At 39.3% G+C, this 15,710-nt stretch overlaps 1 protein-coding gene and 1 long non-coding RNA gene across 4 annotated transcripts; one reads left to right on the forward strand and one right to left on the reverse strand.

The window, feature by feature from the left end:
- Positions 1 to 3,588: 3,588 nt before the first annotated feature.
- LOC106815727 (elongator complex protein 4-like) lies at positions 3,589 to 11,240 on the reverse strand. 3 transcript variants are annotated; one of them, XM_014820231.1, is made up of 12 exons: positions 11,093 to 11,240; positions 9,274 to 9,309; positions 8,690 to 8,811; positions 7,592 to 7,705; positions 6,861 to 6,988; positions 6,248 to 6,387; positions 5,846 to 5,985; positions 5,336 to 5,444; positions 4,898 to 5,004; positions 4,316 to 4,497; positions 4,088 to 4,239; positions 3,589 to 3,935 (listed from the first exon to the last, which is right to left on the reverse strand). In XM_014820231.1, exons 1-10 carry the CDS (start codon positions 11,232 to 11,234, stop codon positions 4,372 to 4,374), a joined length of 1,164 nt encoding a protein of 387 aa, XP_014675717.1. In that variant the 5' UTR covers positions 11,235 to 11,240; the 3' UTR covers positions 3,589 to 3,935; positions 4,088 to 4,239; positions 4,316 to 4,371. The 3 variants fall into 3 exon arrangements, with proteins under 3 accessions (XP_014675717.1, XP_014675718.1, XP_014675714.1); XM_014820232.1 differs by having other exon boundaries at positions 4,088 to 4,497; positions 8,690 to 8,808; XM_014820228.1 differs by having other exon boundaries at positions 4,088 to 4,497.
- A 266-nt stretch (positions 11,241 to 11,506) lies between these two features.
- Positions 11,507 to 13,241, forward strand: LOC106815728. The gene is made up of 3 exons (XR_001394785.1): positions 11,507 to 11,695; positions 12,138 to 12,325; positions 12,494 to 13,241. It is a non-coding gene; the product is annotated as an uncharacterized LOC106815728 (long non-coding RNA).
- The last annotated feature ends 2,469 nt before the right edge of the window (positions 13,242 to 15,710 follow it).

The following is a 15,710-nucleotide window of genomic DNA, read 5'->3' on the forward strand; positions in this document are numbered from 1 at the left end:
GAGGGGAGGGGGAGAGAGAGAGAGCGAGGAGAGGGAGAATGAGAGAGAGCGAGCGAGCGAGAGGGGGAGGGGGAGAAACGAAAAAGAGTGAGCGAGCGAGAAAGTAGACCGTTCCGTTTCTTTTTAGAATCTATAAATCTCGAACGATGAGCAAATAATATATCTGCACGACAAAATACTTTCTTGCGAAAAGGTATTTAGAACGCGTGCCTTTGAGCGCTTTAATTTATTGTTGGTCATGCGGTACTCAATGTTATTTTTATAATAGTAACAGTATAACCTACAGGTGAAAAAACATTTCGCACAAACCCACAAGAATTAGACACCGCATCATATATATAGTAAACCCATGCGCTGGTTAGGTTGCCGATAGAAGAATATATGACGAACAAATAGATAGCAAAACATGAAAATCTAAACAGAATAAAAACAGAACATATAAATCAATATGAAGATATATAAGAAATATACAGACGAGACGGTGTATGGACAGTGCATGTGTACGCACAGTCATGTGTACGCACAGTCATAGCAGCGTTGAATGATCGATCTAGTAAACTAATTCTCACCTGATATCCATGCGTGCGTATCTTTACGGTGGTCACTGTAGATCAAATGTCTCAAGCAACGCTCGATGACACGCTTGATATGTACACACAACAGTTCATTGATTCAATTCACGTATGTTCTGTATTTGCGCGATGTTGCCTGTATCCTCACATTAAGGTACGGAGCACGTACTCATGAGCATTAAATGTCCACTGCTAGAATCTAGAGGTATATATGCCGACCAGTTCGGGCTCGAGTTTCCGTATTTTCGTTTATCTGTCAGCTTTGCGGCTCTTGTCTATTTGTCGTTTTCTGTAAAGGAATTAGCAGATCGCGCGTGGTGACGCAGGCATGCTCATTGTAAGCGGTTCCTGACCCAATTTGCTTGAAGTTTGTTACATACCGCGCATGTACACCCAAAGTCATGACAGATCATGTTTATAAACGACTTATGTCAAGTAAAAACAATCTGTCAGTACCACGTCAGCTTAATATACCTGCGTTCTAATGCTAATACGGACTACACTTATTGTTTCGTTCGTCCATATGCAGAATATATATATTCTTCTTTTTATAACTGTAATTTTTTTCTTTCTTCTAATTTTGTTTTTAACGCTATTCTGAGCTATCTCAGTAACGGTATAACATTTGAAACATTAGAAAGTACAATAATCAAAGTATATGCGGGTATGCATACATATTACGTTGTTCTACATCTGAATAATATAAATATATAGCTATAATATATATATGTATATAAAAACAAAGTCCAAAGGTATAGAATAAGGGCTGTTTAAAGTTTAATTGACGAGCTGTTCGCAGATTAATACTCTTCATCGGTCAGCAGATCAGTGGAATAGATCAAAGTAATCAAAAACAAAATACAATGCGTTATAGATAACAAAAAATGAAGAATTTCACACAACTCGACAGCCCGTTGCCATGAATACGGACGACAACGATGAATACGGTCGATATGATCTAATGTATTCTTCTTCTCACCCTCGCCACACTAAAAATAGCCTCCCACAATTCTCAATTGTTAGTCTCAAAACATGATGCACACTCAAAAACTGATTTTAACCACAAAAGCTTCAAAATAATGGAATTATTTTACACGCCGTGAGCTATAATCACATCTAGACCTATCTAAGAAATAATAAGAACAATGAACTTTCCCTTAAATCGGGCCCTGTCGTAATAACAGCCTACTAGCAAAAGACGGCCCGTGAATAAGGAACATCAGACAAATAGTCCATTGGTTTTACACTATCACCTTCAATCCTGCACATCACAAAGTTTGTTACATTTGATAATTATAAAATCTTCAAAACGATCTAAATCACCGCTAACATCTTTTTCAAACCACTTATATGCTCATACAGACTGATACCACCTCTCCGCGACACTCTTGTTTCAAGCACCGTTTACCAACTCTGACAAACCCCGTGAGTCCAATCTGGCTCATACCCGGCCGTTGTCCGAGAACGTGTGCCAGTACTTGCAATTTTATCACGAATAGATCTGTGGTTCAAGGCCTCGGGCGGCAATATTATATAGTTACGAGATTGATTTCATGGTCTGTGCGCGAACCTCATTTACGCCATTGAATGCGTTAATCCCAATATTACTTATAATTGGCGGAAACAAAACGGCGCCTTGCGGATAGTTTGTTGAAAAAAAAACCAAAACCCTCTAATCGATCTATTCGCCTCAATTTCCATGTTTCCCGCTTGCTGAACATTTTTAACAACCGGATCACCACAGTTGATGACGTGCGAGCCCTGCTGTTGTGGCTGCCAACTGACACCCATATTACAATAGCTCACTTGACACATGACTGAGCAGAAACTTAATGTCTGACAGCGGTTGGTTGTATTAAATCAGGGGGCCAAGAACGATAAACTTAATAACGTTGTGATTTTGAGTCCTTTGCTTCGTTTGTGTCGTTGTGTGGTGTGTGACGCTGTTGTGTGTGTGTGTGATGTGTGTAGAGTGTGTGTGTGTGTTTGTGGTTGTGTGTGTCGTCTCTGTGTGGGGTGTGTAGTTTTTGGCGTGTACCTATATATATTAATATAGTACATATGTGCTGTTATTTTGTCGTCCGTAACATATTTCATGGACAACGCGCGAATTGTTTTGTGAATCATTTATTTTGTTGAATTATCTTATAACGGCATTGTATTTGTTTTTGATTATTTGCATTCTATATCCAATGATCTGACTGACCTGATGAAGAAATGTAATCTCGAAACCTCGTCCAATTAAACTTTAAACAACACCTTATTCTATACCTTGACTTTGTTTTATACTCTACACGGGCTGTTCGTGTGCTGCTCATACTTCTATGATTATATATATATTATATATGTTATTATATATATATATTAATACTATCACTATATACTATAACTATATATTAGAGAGAGAGAGAGAGAGAGAGAGAGAGGGTGTAGAAAAAGAGTGAATGTACATGTATATAGATGGCCCTACACCCTGACCAGTTTACCCGATTTAGTTTCCACTGTTAGGTCGGAAAGCTCACTAATGGCCTCTCGCCGGAATAAAATGCTTGCTCCGTATATATTGCTGTATGCTTTGCATAGAGAAATCCCTTTATATTATATGAAAATTATATAGCTGGCTCATTATATAAATGGCTACATAGCGCCATCTGCCGCCAAGGATACATGAGAAAAATTAAAATTATTTCGAAGTGGCTGAACAGAAATGTACAAAAATGTTGACAATGGATCTCTTAATCAGTGTTAGCAAGATGGTTATATCCTATAACCTCTTAGATGTGTTTATGGCAAATTCGTACTAAATTACATTTTTGGGTCGATATTGATTTTTATAAAAATATTTCATACCATTCAGGATAATTTGTTGAGTACTGTATGCATTGAATTTTTATTGCTGAAAATGTCTTTAAAAAAATGAAAATATCAGAACTGGTTAATCCGCCTCCTTTGAAGCTCTAGAGCTCATGTTAGTGCACTCTGATGAGATGTTCACAATAACCCATAACATCCGCAATGTGAGAAATGCGCAATGCAGTCATATATTTTACAACACAATCATACAATAATAATATACACGATATTTCCTTTGGACGACTCAACATTCAAGTTTCGTTCCACAGGCACTAAAATTACATGTCTTACTGCATCTCCATGATAAACACCTGCATATACCAGCATGATAATATCAGGAGTAAATAACCATGATTTTTGATTATTTACTCCCGATAACATGTTACTGATGAGGGTCTGACCCCCTAATTGTACGACAGAAACCTGACTGCATAGTACTGGTGTTTAATGTTGATAAACTTAGAGGCAGAGGCGCAGTTGTATGCTAAACATCTAGCATCTTTTCATGACCTCAGATGTATTCTTGAGCTGTGGTTACATGCCATGACCTCAGTTGTACGATAGACATCTAGTATCTTTTCATGACCTCAGATGTATTGTTGAGCTGTGGTTGCATGCCATGACCTCAGTTGTATGATAGACATCTAGTATCTTTTCATGACCTCAGATGTATGCTTGAGCTGTAGTCACATGCCATGACCTCAGTTGTATGCTAAACATCTAGTATCTTTTCATGACCTCAGATGTATTCTTGAGCTGTAGTCACATGCCATGACCTCAGTTGTATGATAGACATCTAGTATCTTTTCATGACCTCAGATGTATTCTTGAGCTGTAGTCACATGCCATGACCTCAGTTGTATGATAGACATCTAGTATCTTTTCATGACCTCAGATGTATTCTTGATCAGCTGTGGTTACACGTCATGACCTCAGTTGTAGAAGGCTAGAAATCCAGGTTTCTACTGACAGCGGCATTGCAACCATGAGCTGATGAAGATGATAGGGGAACACCTAGCTCTTCCTGAGACCGACTCGCCGTTTCCGAAAGATCTGGAGGCAGGTGAAGTTTCTACAAAAAAGAGCGAAATGAGTGTAACTTATAAAAAACAGTTCTTAAACAACATGTTAAACCCATAAGCAAATTGAAACACACTGCTAATACAGTCTGTTATATGTGTGCGCTGTTATTAGACTTCATTAAAAATATCAATGTTTTTTTCTAAACAGACAACTATGGAAGTGGTTATATTGATAGATCTAATACTAACAGTTAAATTTACAAAGCAGATAAAGGAACTATAATATGCAAATTTATTAGATACCGTCATGTAAATCTCAACTCTTCAAAAAACGTTATGTGGTTTCTTATAGCCAAGATAAAGAATGTGTCTACATTATACTCAGTGGATCATGAATGATGGATATATACTTATTTATCCGATATATCCTGTGTTTACTAATAGACATACCTCTATCATGAATGTTTTTCGCCTCAGCTTGAACGCCAAATCTAATGTTTCAGGCATCTGACACGTGAGGCAATTTAGCCGAGGAAGCCTCACGATGTGAAACAGACCTGCAGAGACAACAGAATGCAACTTAGTATGCCATTAATCAATCAATGAGTCCTCCTCTATAGCTATTGATTTACCAAAGCACGACTTTTACAGTTGCTTCCAAGGGTTTATCGATCCGGTGCCATTATTTACCAAATGAAAAAGTACACTCCGACATCAAATGAAAATGTTTCTGTTCTGTGTGCCTGTAGGCCATTGTTGCTTCAACTTACTTTTTTACTAACCTCCGGCACCAAAAAAATCAATATCATTTGAACACGATTCTCTACGGATAGCAGAAAGTTGAGTCAGCAGGAAGCTATACATATCGACCTGTGCAGTGAATCTCACCATGGTATTCCTTGAAGGCAGGGTTGTGCTCATGCTGCGAGCCACAGAACGACTCAAGCCGGATGGCCGTGTCAGCGAGTCTCTCCACTCGCCTAGTAAGTGCCGCATCCTGCGAGGTATTATGAGTAAGATGACAGGGTGCAGGTGACACATACAGAGTTCTTGCCTTGTGTAATGTTCTTCTTCTTCTCGGGTCACTACACTACACTCGACCTAGCCACTGTAGCACACAGGACCTGGCACGATGGTTGAACGCCTCACTACAGGGCTCTGGTAATAGTGATTCGACAGCGAGTCTTTGCCCTGTCTGACGACTCAAAACTCCTGGCACATGCAAGAGCACAGAAACACCCAGCTAACATTTTTTCATCCGAAACACAATATCGTCTGTTTACTGTAAAGATTTTGGGGGTCCTGTCATGTATGCCTGCACACTTATACACATGTCTGGAGGGTAATACATACATTAAATCATAGAAACGAGATATGTGAAGCATTCGTACATCTCACCTCGAACAGATGTGTTGGTACAGTGATGAGGCAAGCAGCATACGATTGCCTCATGAGAGCTCTAAGGAGATACAGGAAGGTTGTTAGCGACGTGTCCAATCTGTCCGAACTCCAATCTTCACTTCTCCACAATGGTGAGCCTATGACGTAAGGTACAGACAACACAAACTGGTGAACACTAACCAATGGGGAATATGGTGTGAAGAAACCCGCACACCACAGCCACTGATCAACCTGATCTAAAAGCAACAATTGCATTAACTTAAATATGAACTATGACTCATCTTCCCAATGATAACCAAACACTTTAACTTATAGTTATACAGGAATGTCATAATTTCACTTCTGCCGCCACACACGTCAATTCACGGCCGTCTCATCGTGAACAAACAGGAGTTTTACCGAGGGCGTGCAACGCTATCCGCAGCACATTCCTTTCACTCTGCGGTTTAGTCTGCGTCGTGCCGAAACCGCCATCAGTTATCTGAGACTGAATCCTCCTTAGCAGGTTCTCATAAGCTGGTGTCAGAGTCATTACTGAGCTGTAGGGGAATGGTATAGTAATTAGTAGCAGCAGCAGCAGCAGTAGCGGTAGTAGTGGTATATTTGTAGTAGTATAGTAGTAATGGTTTAGTTTTTATGCACACAGTTGCTGCTCCCAATCTCGCTCACTCAGTTCAATACACTCACTTACTTTCAATTACATTACTCTCAAACCGAGTTTCTTTCACACTGAGTCACTCATTCACTAAGTCATTCTCACTCAGTCACTCCTACACTCACATACAATGTCTCTCCTTCACAGCCTTTCTTATAGTCTCTGTCGCTGCGGAACTGATTAGAATAATTGAACAACTTCTTATTCACCATGCCAGCCAACAAAGAAAGTTACTCTTGGAGAATATGAGATAATTAACCAATGTTATACCAAAGTCATCTCGAGTATATTATAAATATAGCATGTGCATGCCTATGTTAACCTACAGCATCAGTTACACAGAAAAAGTTATAATACCTAGTGCATGGTGTTGTCAGGAAATCATTTGTGTTGATGAGGGTAGCTGTTGTCTTGTTCAATAGATCTTCTGGCATCACTTTTGTCAAGTCATAGTAATGACTGAAACTTTTCGAAGTTGTGGAAGACTGAAATAAAAAATGACATGTTTGATAAAGGGATTGATGTTGCAATGGAAGCAACAAAAGCATCTCTAGTCAAATTTCTTCAGATAAAAAACCTATTTGAGCTCCTTTTGACAATAACGGTAAATTAAGGTCAAAATTATCTATAAACTTTATAGCCAACTAATTCCTAGCTCTGCAGCAAGCACGTCAAACTTTTCTATAGCTGTGGGATTTTCTTACTAGGAGTGTAGTTTACCGTGCTTAGCTCACACCAGGGGGCGCTATTAGTTAAATTGGTATAAAAAACACTGATAACTAGTTTTAGCCGGGACTGCTATCCAGGATCATTTTTGCAATTTGATTTTTGTAAGAAATATAGACTATGAAATATCATACATTTTATAGTGATAAATTGTTATGCATACCATAAAAGGTGACACAACTATGTGTAAATGTAAATGTAAAAATATGAGTCCTTTATGGCATACATTGCTCTTCATAAAAATGTCATTCGTATAAAATCAATTGTAATTTCCACTGTATTTTCAGCTTGATTAAAACATAGTTAAACTGCCTATTTTAATGTACGTGGATAAAACACAACGGCAAAACATGCACATTCACCTTGACAACTGGCAAATTCTGATATCTCCAAGCAATGTTCATCTTGCTCATGCTCTCAGCAGTATCTGTCGCACTGCTATCAACCGGCTCAGTCATTATCGGACCCGGCAACTCCTATCAACAAATCAATAACACAAGTAAAGCATCTATGAGAACAATAAATTACTCTCAGTATAGTAAATCTCCACAAAATGCATTTAGTACCTGACCATTCTTATCACCAGATGTATTAAACAAGTTGTGCATAAACAATACATAAACAAGTACATGAATACACATGTACAAAACAAGACATGTACTTGTCATGCTTTTGAACCAAATAACAAATTTTTCAAAGTACATTACCCTTTCCTTCATTATTACATGATAAATATATGATAAAATTCCACTGAGCACAGATGATGCCTTTTGACATGTTGTAGCTAACCAGACGAAATTTGCTTGTGCGAAATTATACAGATAAATTAAAGCCGCACTATGCGCATCTACACGCTAATTTCTCCAGTACTAGACTAGCAAATACTTTGTGTCATGCACAATCATACTACCTTATGACAAAATAAACTCTAGTTCCTCCCATTTCACTGTGCGTTGTCTTATAAAAGGCATTTAAAATACCTCCAATGTTGTTCAAATTCTCCGATGTTGTTGACAGTTTCGCATTGCTCTCCCAAGCAACCGTGCAGCGGTGCTGCGGTACAGCGGTACAGGTGTAGCAAAGATAAAAACATGTGACATCACCTAACCGATTCTTGGCGAAATTGTTTGGCAAACAATTTAGTGTTGGCGCCAGATTACCAGATTTCGCACCTCTTTCTTGTGGGTTTTAAGCAAACGCGCAGTGAAATGGGAGGAACTAGAGTTTATTTTGCCATAAGGTAGTGTGATTATGCATGACACGAAGTATTTGCTAGTCTAGTACTGGAGCCTAGTACTGTAGCTAGTAGTCTAGCGTTTGGATGCGCATAGTGCAGCTTTAATATAACAGCAAATATGCACTACTAGGAGAATTGGATGGAATATTTGAGCTCATCATACATATAGGTTTGTGTGATACCAACTGATTATGCATGCGATTGGATAATAAGTGCAATTTACAGCCATTATCTGCTTGGGTGGCACATCACAGCTAGCAACAAGTAGTTCATGTCCAACCACACATCCTTCTGCCAAGAAGTACTTGAGCAAAACTTTGGCATAGTTTCCGTACAAGTCTTCTTCTGAAACAGCAATGGATTCTAAGATCACACACGATTCATGCCACAACTGCTTAGAGGGTATAAATAAGTGAAATGGTAATGAAATCCAGGAAAACATCAAAATGATAGTAACTCAATTCTGTGTGCAACACAGCTAGACTTGGTTTGTTATAATTATAATTCTCTGTTGAGGCAGCAGACCATGAATGTAAATATCTACAGTGCTACATAAAAGGCATTCTGACTGATATCAGTCTGATGCCCTTATCACTCTCCTAGAATCAATACCAGAATATGATTGAAACCCTTGATGCATGTTATTCATTTATGAGCATTTCTAACCTTCAATTTCCATAATGTTTCCATAATTTAGTGCTTACTATGCACCATAAAAATACAGTATGCAGCACTAAAATAGGATAACAAGTATGTTGTTGGATAATTTATATAACTTTACTTAGATATATATACAAGTTCTCTTACCAATTAGGAGTATAGTTCCAACTGCAAGACCACCTCCTAAAAGTAAAATAGTAACTGATAATATGAATTACAATTCTTGACTTGCTACAGGGTGGTCCACAACCTAAAATTCAAACATGTAAAACTGGGACTGTGGGAACTGTAGAGGAGTACTTTAGATATTAATTGAAATTATGTGCGAGGAGCGCAGGGGTTTTATACGCTCTCTGGTGCAATCTGAGCCTTATTTTGGAAAATGTTTGCACAAGATTTATGACCTATATTTCAAAATAATTTGGGTTGAGTCAAGAGTCATGAGTGATGAGTCATTTTTCATTGTTCAATTTGTATACTAGTGTGAATGTAACCAGTCAAATGTTATAAAGCAATGTGCAAATAAATATACTATAAGGTGAAACTATATTTCGCTACATTTAATTCGGATTGAGCGCCGTTGCTGAGTAGAAAACCAAATATCATAATAAAGGCTTTAAATTCCCAGTTTCCTTTTCCTAATTGCTGCCCAGGCATCTGCTGCCTCATGGAAGGGGAAGTCCTGAGCTGATGGGCCTTCCACAGACACCATCATAAAGGCATTTAGTGTGTTCTGATTCAGTCTTATTAGAAGTCTAGTTAGAAGGAATCTGATGAAATAGGCTGGTTATTGTGAGCTGTTTTTATTCATAGTGGATTGCAAAGCGCTATGATATGAGGCTCAGGACAAGTGAAAGTCTATGTCGGACAAGTTATTCGTTTGGCTAGTTGCCCGATTGGACAACTAAACAATTCCTAGGTGTGTAATATTCCTAACATCCTTTGAGCCAGGGCGCTATCGCACGACATTCTCACATTATATTTTCAAAGGTCACCGAAAAAAATCGGCCCGCGAGGCACGCGTCTGTGGCTGTACACATCGACGCTGCGAAGGTGCCTGCTGAGTGGGGGTGGCATTGATTGAAGTACAGGGGGGGGGCACACGATTGTTTCAGTCGCATGGTGCTAATCACTACTAAAATGTAGGGGGTGTGCAATGCTGGGCTATGAGAGAGCGACAGCAAAACTCTTTCCTGGAATTGAGGAAAAGGCTACAACCGGGAATGACACACGAGTGTGCCGGCACACAAAAATAAACGTGTGAATTTCATTACAATTTTCCATGGATTACCGTTCTATAATCCTACGGGTCTACGTAGGCATGCCCGCAGGTACACACGCACACACACAGGCATGCATGCACGCGCGCAGGCACGCGTGCAGGCAAGGACACACAGGCACGTGTACAGGCACGCGCATGAATCAGAGCAAGCAGCTCAGAAGACGTAAACGCACTGTATGATTTGACTGCTCGACAAGTGGGAGCCCATGCACAGTGTAAAACAGTGTAATACACTATAATAGTGTATGCTACAAGCACGCGCTGTGACAATGCGTACGTCGTCCCGTTCGACAGTGCAGTACAGTTGTATTTTGCTTTGTTTGTGTTGTTTCTTGCTTTGATATTTCAAACCTGTCGCCCTCAAATCCAAACCTGTTGCCGCTGGCAATTTTCAAACCTGTTGGCCCAAAACTCTAACCTGTCGGCCTTACATCACAGATCATACATGTTAAAACTCCTCGTGGACCACACTGTGCTATTATTATTTATTGTTAATGTTCACAGTAAAGGGGTTTTAAACCACTACATAGTTGAGTATAGAATATTGTACTACATAAATTGTTAACTTGTAATGTTTGTCGTCTGAACTGAAATTGCTATATATTGATTTGGACGAAAAATTCTAGGGCACAATTAAATTTAATTATTTATGGGTCCATGTAATGCTACCAAATAACACATTACCTATCACATGATCTAACGAGGGTACACCTGTAGATATCAATAACTGTGCATTGTGGAAAGAAGGTTTTGTTCCTGGAATTTGTACTGAGACACGTTTCTTCTTTTGAAAACTTGTGGGAACCTCATTAATGGGCGCAGACATCTTTTCAGTTACACTGCCCTCTATCGATAATTTATTGAAACGGATTACTTGAACAAGAGAACAGCGAATGGGGTTGTTCGAAAACCAGAAACAATATAATTTTTATTTCATAACAATCAAAAACTATAATCCAAATAGCAATTAGGAATTTATTTATTATAAAATAAGCACTCAGGTATTATAAATACTATGCTCTAAATTACAGGTTCTTTCAAAACTTTAGTAGATTTACGCTTAAATATCGATTCATATATCGACATAAGACGTTGGCTCGTTTCAGTATTTCCAGTGCCAAGTTGTGATGACATGGTAGATGTGAATGTTTTTTATGTTGTGACTGATCAGTGATGTCTCCGGATGTCTCTCCTTCTAATGTAGTTGATTCTTGTTATCTCCATTTATCAGACTAGTAGTAGTAACACGCCTTGAGCTGACGAACTCTCACATCTATAACGAAGCAGGTAAGCTCATTATTTTAACTTAAAACGTAGAAGTTGAAACTAGATAAACCGTTATTCGTCGATAACCCATTACATTAGATGCCACGGCATAAGCTGTCACTGACGAGTGGATGTGATCAATTATAAAATAATGATCTTGAATGTAAACCGCCAATGGCGTAATGCTACCAAGTACCATGTTTAGTATTGTTAATGTATAGGCCCTACTACTACTATATAACTACAACTGCATAAAAGGGGGAGAAAACAACATTTGGGGCGCACCAGATGTCAACATGGAACATGAGAAGTGGAAGTTATATGCGTGTGTCACCGTGACAGTGTGTGTATAATTTTGCTGGCAATATAATGTTAATGATATTATTATTAATAATAATTAGTATTTAAATTCACTATTGCATTTAAATAACAGGAATAATTGAATTGTGTTTTTAATCAAAAGTCACTCGGTTGTAGCCGGGCGACATGTATTGCAGGAGGATTTGGCCTGTATCACCATTAACTGGATTGTGACAGCTTCAAAATCTATGACGTAACCCGTCAGTTCTTCAAAGTACTAGTAGGCGGCCACCACAACAGTAGTGACAACAAAACAGCGAAGAGCATTGCTTAGCGGAGATGCACTTTAAGGTAGTGAACCTAATTATTCATATTATAATATTAGAAGTGATTGGTCTTCACTTGCACATCACTTTGACGATAGTGGGTGCAATTTTAACCTGCACTTTGTTCCCCACTTTTGTGTACACTGGTCCACACTTTCTCCAGCCTTGCTTTCTCCTCATTTTGCAATTTCAGCTTAATATTGTCTTCATCCTGCACTCACAATCATTGGAGGACTTTGTAGGAGTATAATGAATCAATAGGCAATCTATGGCAAAATGTCTCATTCCAAATTTAGCAGTATGTATCGTGTTTCTCCATGCTGGTGCATTACACATTGTGCAATAACAAAATATCCATAGTCCTGATTTAAACTACTTTGCATACGACAAATTTCATGTGGTTTCCATTATTGTTTTTAGTTATTACAGTTCAATTCTGTGTGAATTACTCTTTCACTTTTGTCTATTTGCGTAGAGGGTGAATTGAGTTAACATAATAAAATGGTCAATAGAAGAAATGTATTATATCTTCCTTGCTATATTGCTCAAACATTTTCACGTGTACGACAATGAAGCAAAGAACGTGTGTTGATCAGTGAATGTATGAAAACTTATTTTTGCTTCTAATACTATGATACTGTTGGCAAATCAACACAACAGCTTAGTATTTATAAATACTGAAATAATAGCACTTTCATTGTGTGCTTTGGGATATTAAAGAACATGATCCTGTGGTACACAATATACAATTACATTTTTGTTCATGTATTTTTGCATTGTTAACATGTCTTTCCTATCTTTATAACATTTATTGGTTACATCCTCTATCCCTTACGTTATCCCCATTCTCTCGTGTCATAGGTCATACATCATTCTATGTGCAAATCATGCAAGCAATTGAGTAACTTTGTATTTATTATACACTGTTAAAGGGATAGTAGACTCTGGGATTTTACTGCATACAACTGTATAATATACTTACTGTATAACAAATCGTCTATACCCACACATATTTGTTACCAGATACCTAATTTAATTGTTATAATTAATTACACATCAACGCTACGAAATTTGAACGGCGCCATGACACCTGCGACCGTGCTGCCACCCTGAAAAAGTTGCGCATTTGCCAATTTATTTTGCACGTTACAGACCGAGGGCTAATCACAAAGGTGCAATTATATTCATACCTAAATGCTAGCCTATTTAACCAAACGATGTTCATTTTAGGACAAATTTATCCATAATATAACTGAAACTATATGTCGTTTATAAGATATTACAATCCTTTTGCTTTTCAACTAATAAATAAGAAACACCCTCGGTCTGTAGCCCTTGGCTGAAAAGTGGTTTTGCGCAACTTATCAGATCGTGCGCTTTGAGTGGCGCCACCGTCGTTGTAATCAAACTGTAGTCGTTAGTTTTAAAACATTTTTTAATAATATTTCTAATGGTGATTGAACCATGAAACTTTTTATGTAGCGTAATTTCAACCTAAATTATCTGAAAATAACCATAGAACCCAGAGTAAACGATCCCTTTATTAGTTTAATCACTAGGGTCTATATCAAAAATTCAAGCATGTGTACGACATCATTATTAATAGTGGTATTACAGAATAAGTACAGTTCTGGCATTTTATATTATCAAACCTAATTACCATGAAATGGCTGTGAATTGAAATCGGAACAGTAATTAAAAATGTAATTGCCTCCAATACTGGTGTCATTCTAAACCTGAATTTGCAGAATTTTATGCACGGGCTATCCAGTGTATTGAGTTACTGTTCAAAGCAGTGTATTATTGCAGTTACACTAATGGCACTATCATCGATATATAACTTTAACATTCAGCAAACAGTTATCTGTACAAGTGCGAATCGTATTACAGAGCTGTTAGGTCTGTATCATAGAAATAATAAATAGGTAGACTATATAGGTGTCTCGATATATTTTTATGGTCTGTATGAGAGCTGCGTCTGAGTTTCACCAGACTGTAGAAGATGATACGCTATAGAGGCCGCGAGATTTAGGGGATAGCTCTGGCTGTATGATTGTCGACATTGTGCATAGATCCGCATTCGTGTTCCAGCGGACTCACTCCGACAGTAATTCATTCTTCCCCCCAAGTCGCCTTTGTTCATCGTGTCCTGGTTTATCCGTCGAAGCAGCACGCCTGTGCCCATTTCGCGTGTGACGCACCTATAAAAGCACAGGTAGATTCGGGTGCCCATCTGGATTGCGGCCGTGTCATTGGAGAGAGTCGCCGTGTCCTTTACACAACTCGTAAAGTGCACTTTCGAGTCATTAACGCTTTATCTCCGCTGTAAACATATTCTTCCAGTTTGCGTTTTTCGCGTGCGGGATTTCCTGTAAGGTGACATTGACTGCGTTCTCCACGTGAACGTTCGTGCGACAGTGTCTGGTGCCGTGATCATATGACGAATGTTGTAGAAATGATCGTAACTTTAGCAAAATATAAACCATTAACTTTGACGTTCATGTTCTTCAATTTGCATATACCTTTAGTAGATAAAAGCGTAGGCGTGTTATAATGGTTAACTGTTATTATATAATTATGTACGTGGAGAAAGTGAGAACTCGGAGACAGATTGTATACGGTTAGCAAGCTTAGCAGTTGGTGCGGAACATTACAGGGACGTCTCTAATACCATGCTTGGCGCATTCTTTACGCCTGAAATTTATAGACGGGGGGGGGGGCGAAATCTCGGGTCGTTTCTCCGAGCGTTTAGTTTTGAAATGACCTGGTCTTATCGTACATCGTGTAGTCTCTGATACAGACACACACTCGCAATTGCACCCACGCAGGCTGCCAGGCAGAAACGCGCGCGTGCGCACGCAGTCGCACGTGCACGTACAGTGTACTTTCAAGTACATGTGCACGCACACAACGTGCACGCACGCACGCAGGTACTTGTGCGTGCACGCGCGCACACGTACAAGCGTACATACACACGCGCACTCGTGCAGTCTCTGATTCATGCACGCAAGCACACGCGCACACAGAAACGCGCGCGTGCGCACGCAGTCTCTTATGCACGCACGCAAACAACCGCACGCACATACACGCAGTCTTTTATGCACGCACGCGCGCGCACGCACGCACGTACGTACGTGGGCGCTGTCATACATGTTGGTGACCTCAAAACAGCGTGTCTATACCCCAGCGTGCGTGTTACCTCTGGCCGTGCGCATCGCACATGCGCGCCAGGTCGTTCTCGTGCGTGCTGAAGATGCCTCTTTTGTAAAGTGGCGCTTTCCTGGTCGCCGGCCACGCCGCACTGAATACGGGACGAGCCCCACACACACACACACACACACACACACACACACACACACACACACACACACACACACACACACACACACACACACACACACACACACACA

This window comes from Priapulus caudatus, unplaced genomic scaffold, assembly GCF_000485595.1.
Source record: "Priapulus caudatus unplaced genomic scaffold, Priapulus_caudatus-5.0.1 Scaffold1187, whole genome shotgun sequence".
Taxonomy (NCBI): domain Eukaryota; kingdom Metazoa; phylum Priapulida; class Priapulimorpha; order Priapulimorphida; family Priapulidae; genus Priapulus; species Priapulus caudatus.

Bases quoted from the DNA above. Each gene is read 5' to 3' on its own strand.
- LOC106815727 (XM_014820231.1), bottom strand. From the start codon at position 11,234: ATGTCTGCGCCCATTAATGAGGTTCCCACAAGTTTTCAAAAGAAGAAA. The intron at 9,310-11,092 runs GTAATGTGTTAT...TTTTACTTTTAG, and splicing joins CTCGTTAGATCATGTGATAG to GAGGTGGTCTTGCAGTTGGA. The intron at 6,989-7,591 runs GTGAATGTGCAT...TTTTTATTTCAG, and splicing joins AGAATTTGCCAGTTGTCAAG to TCTTCCACAACTTCGAAAAG.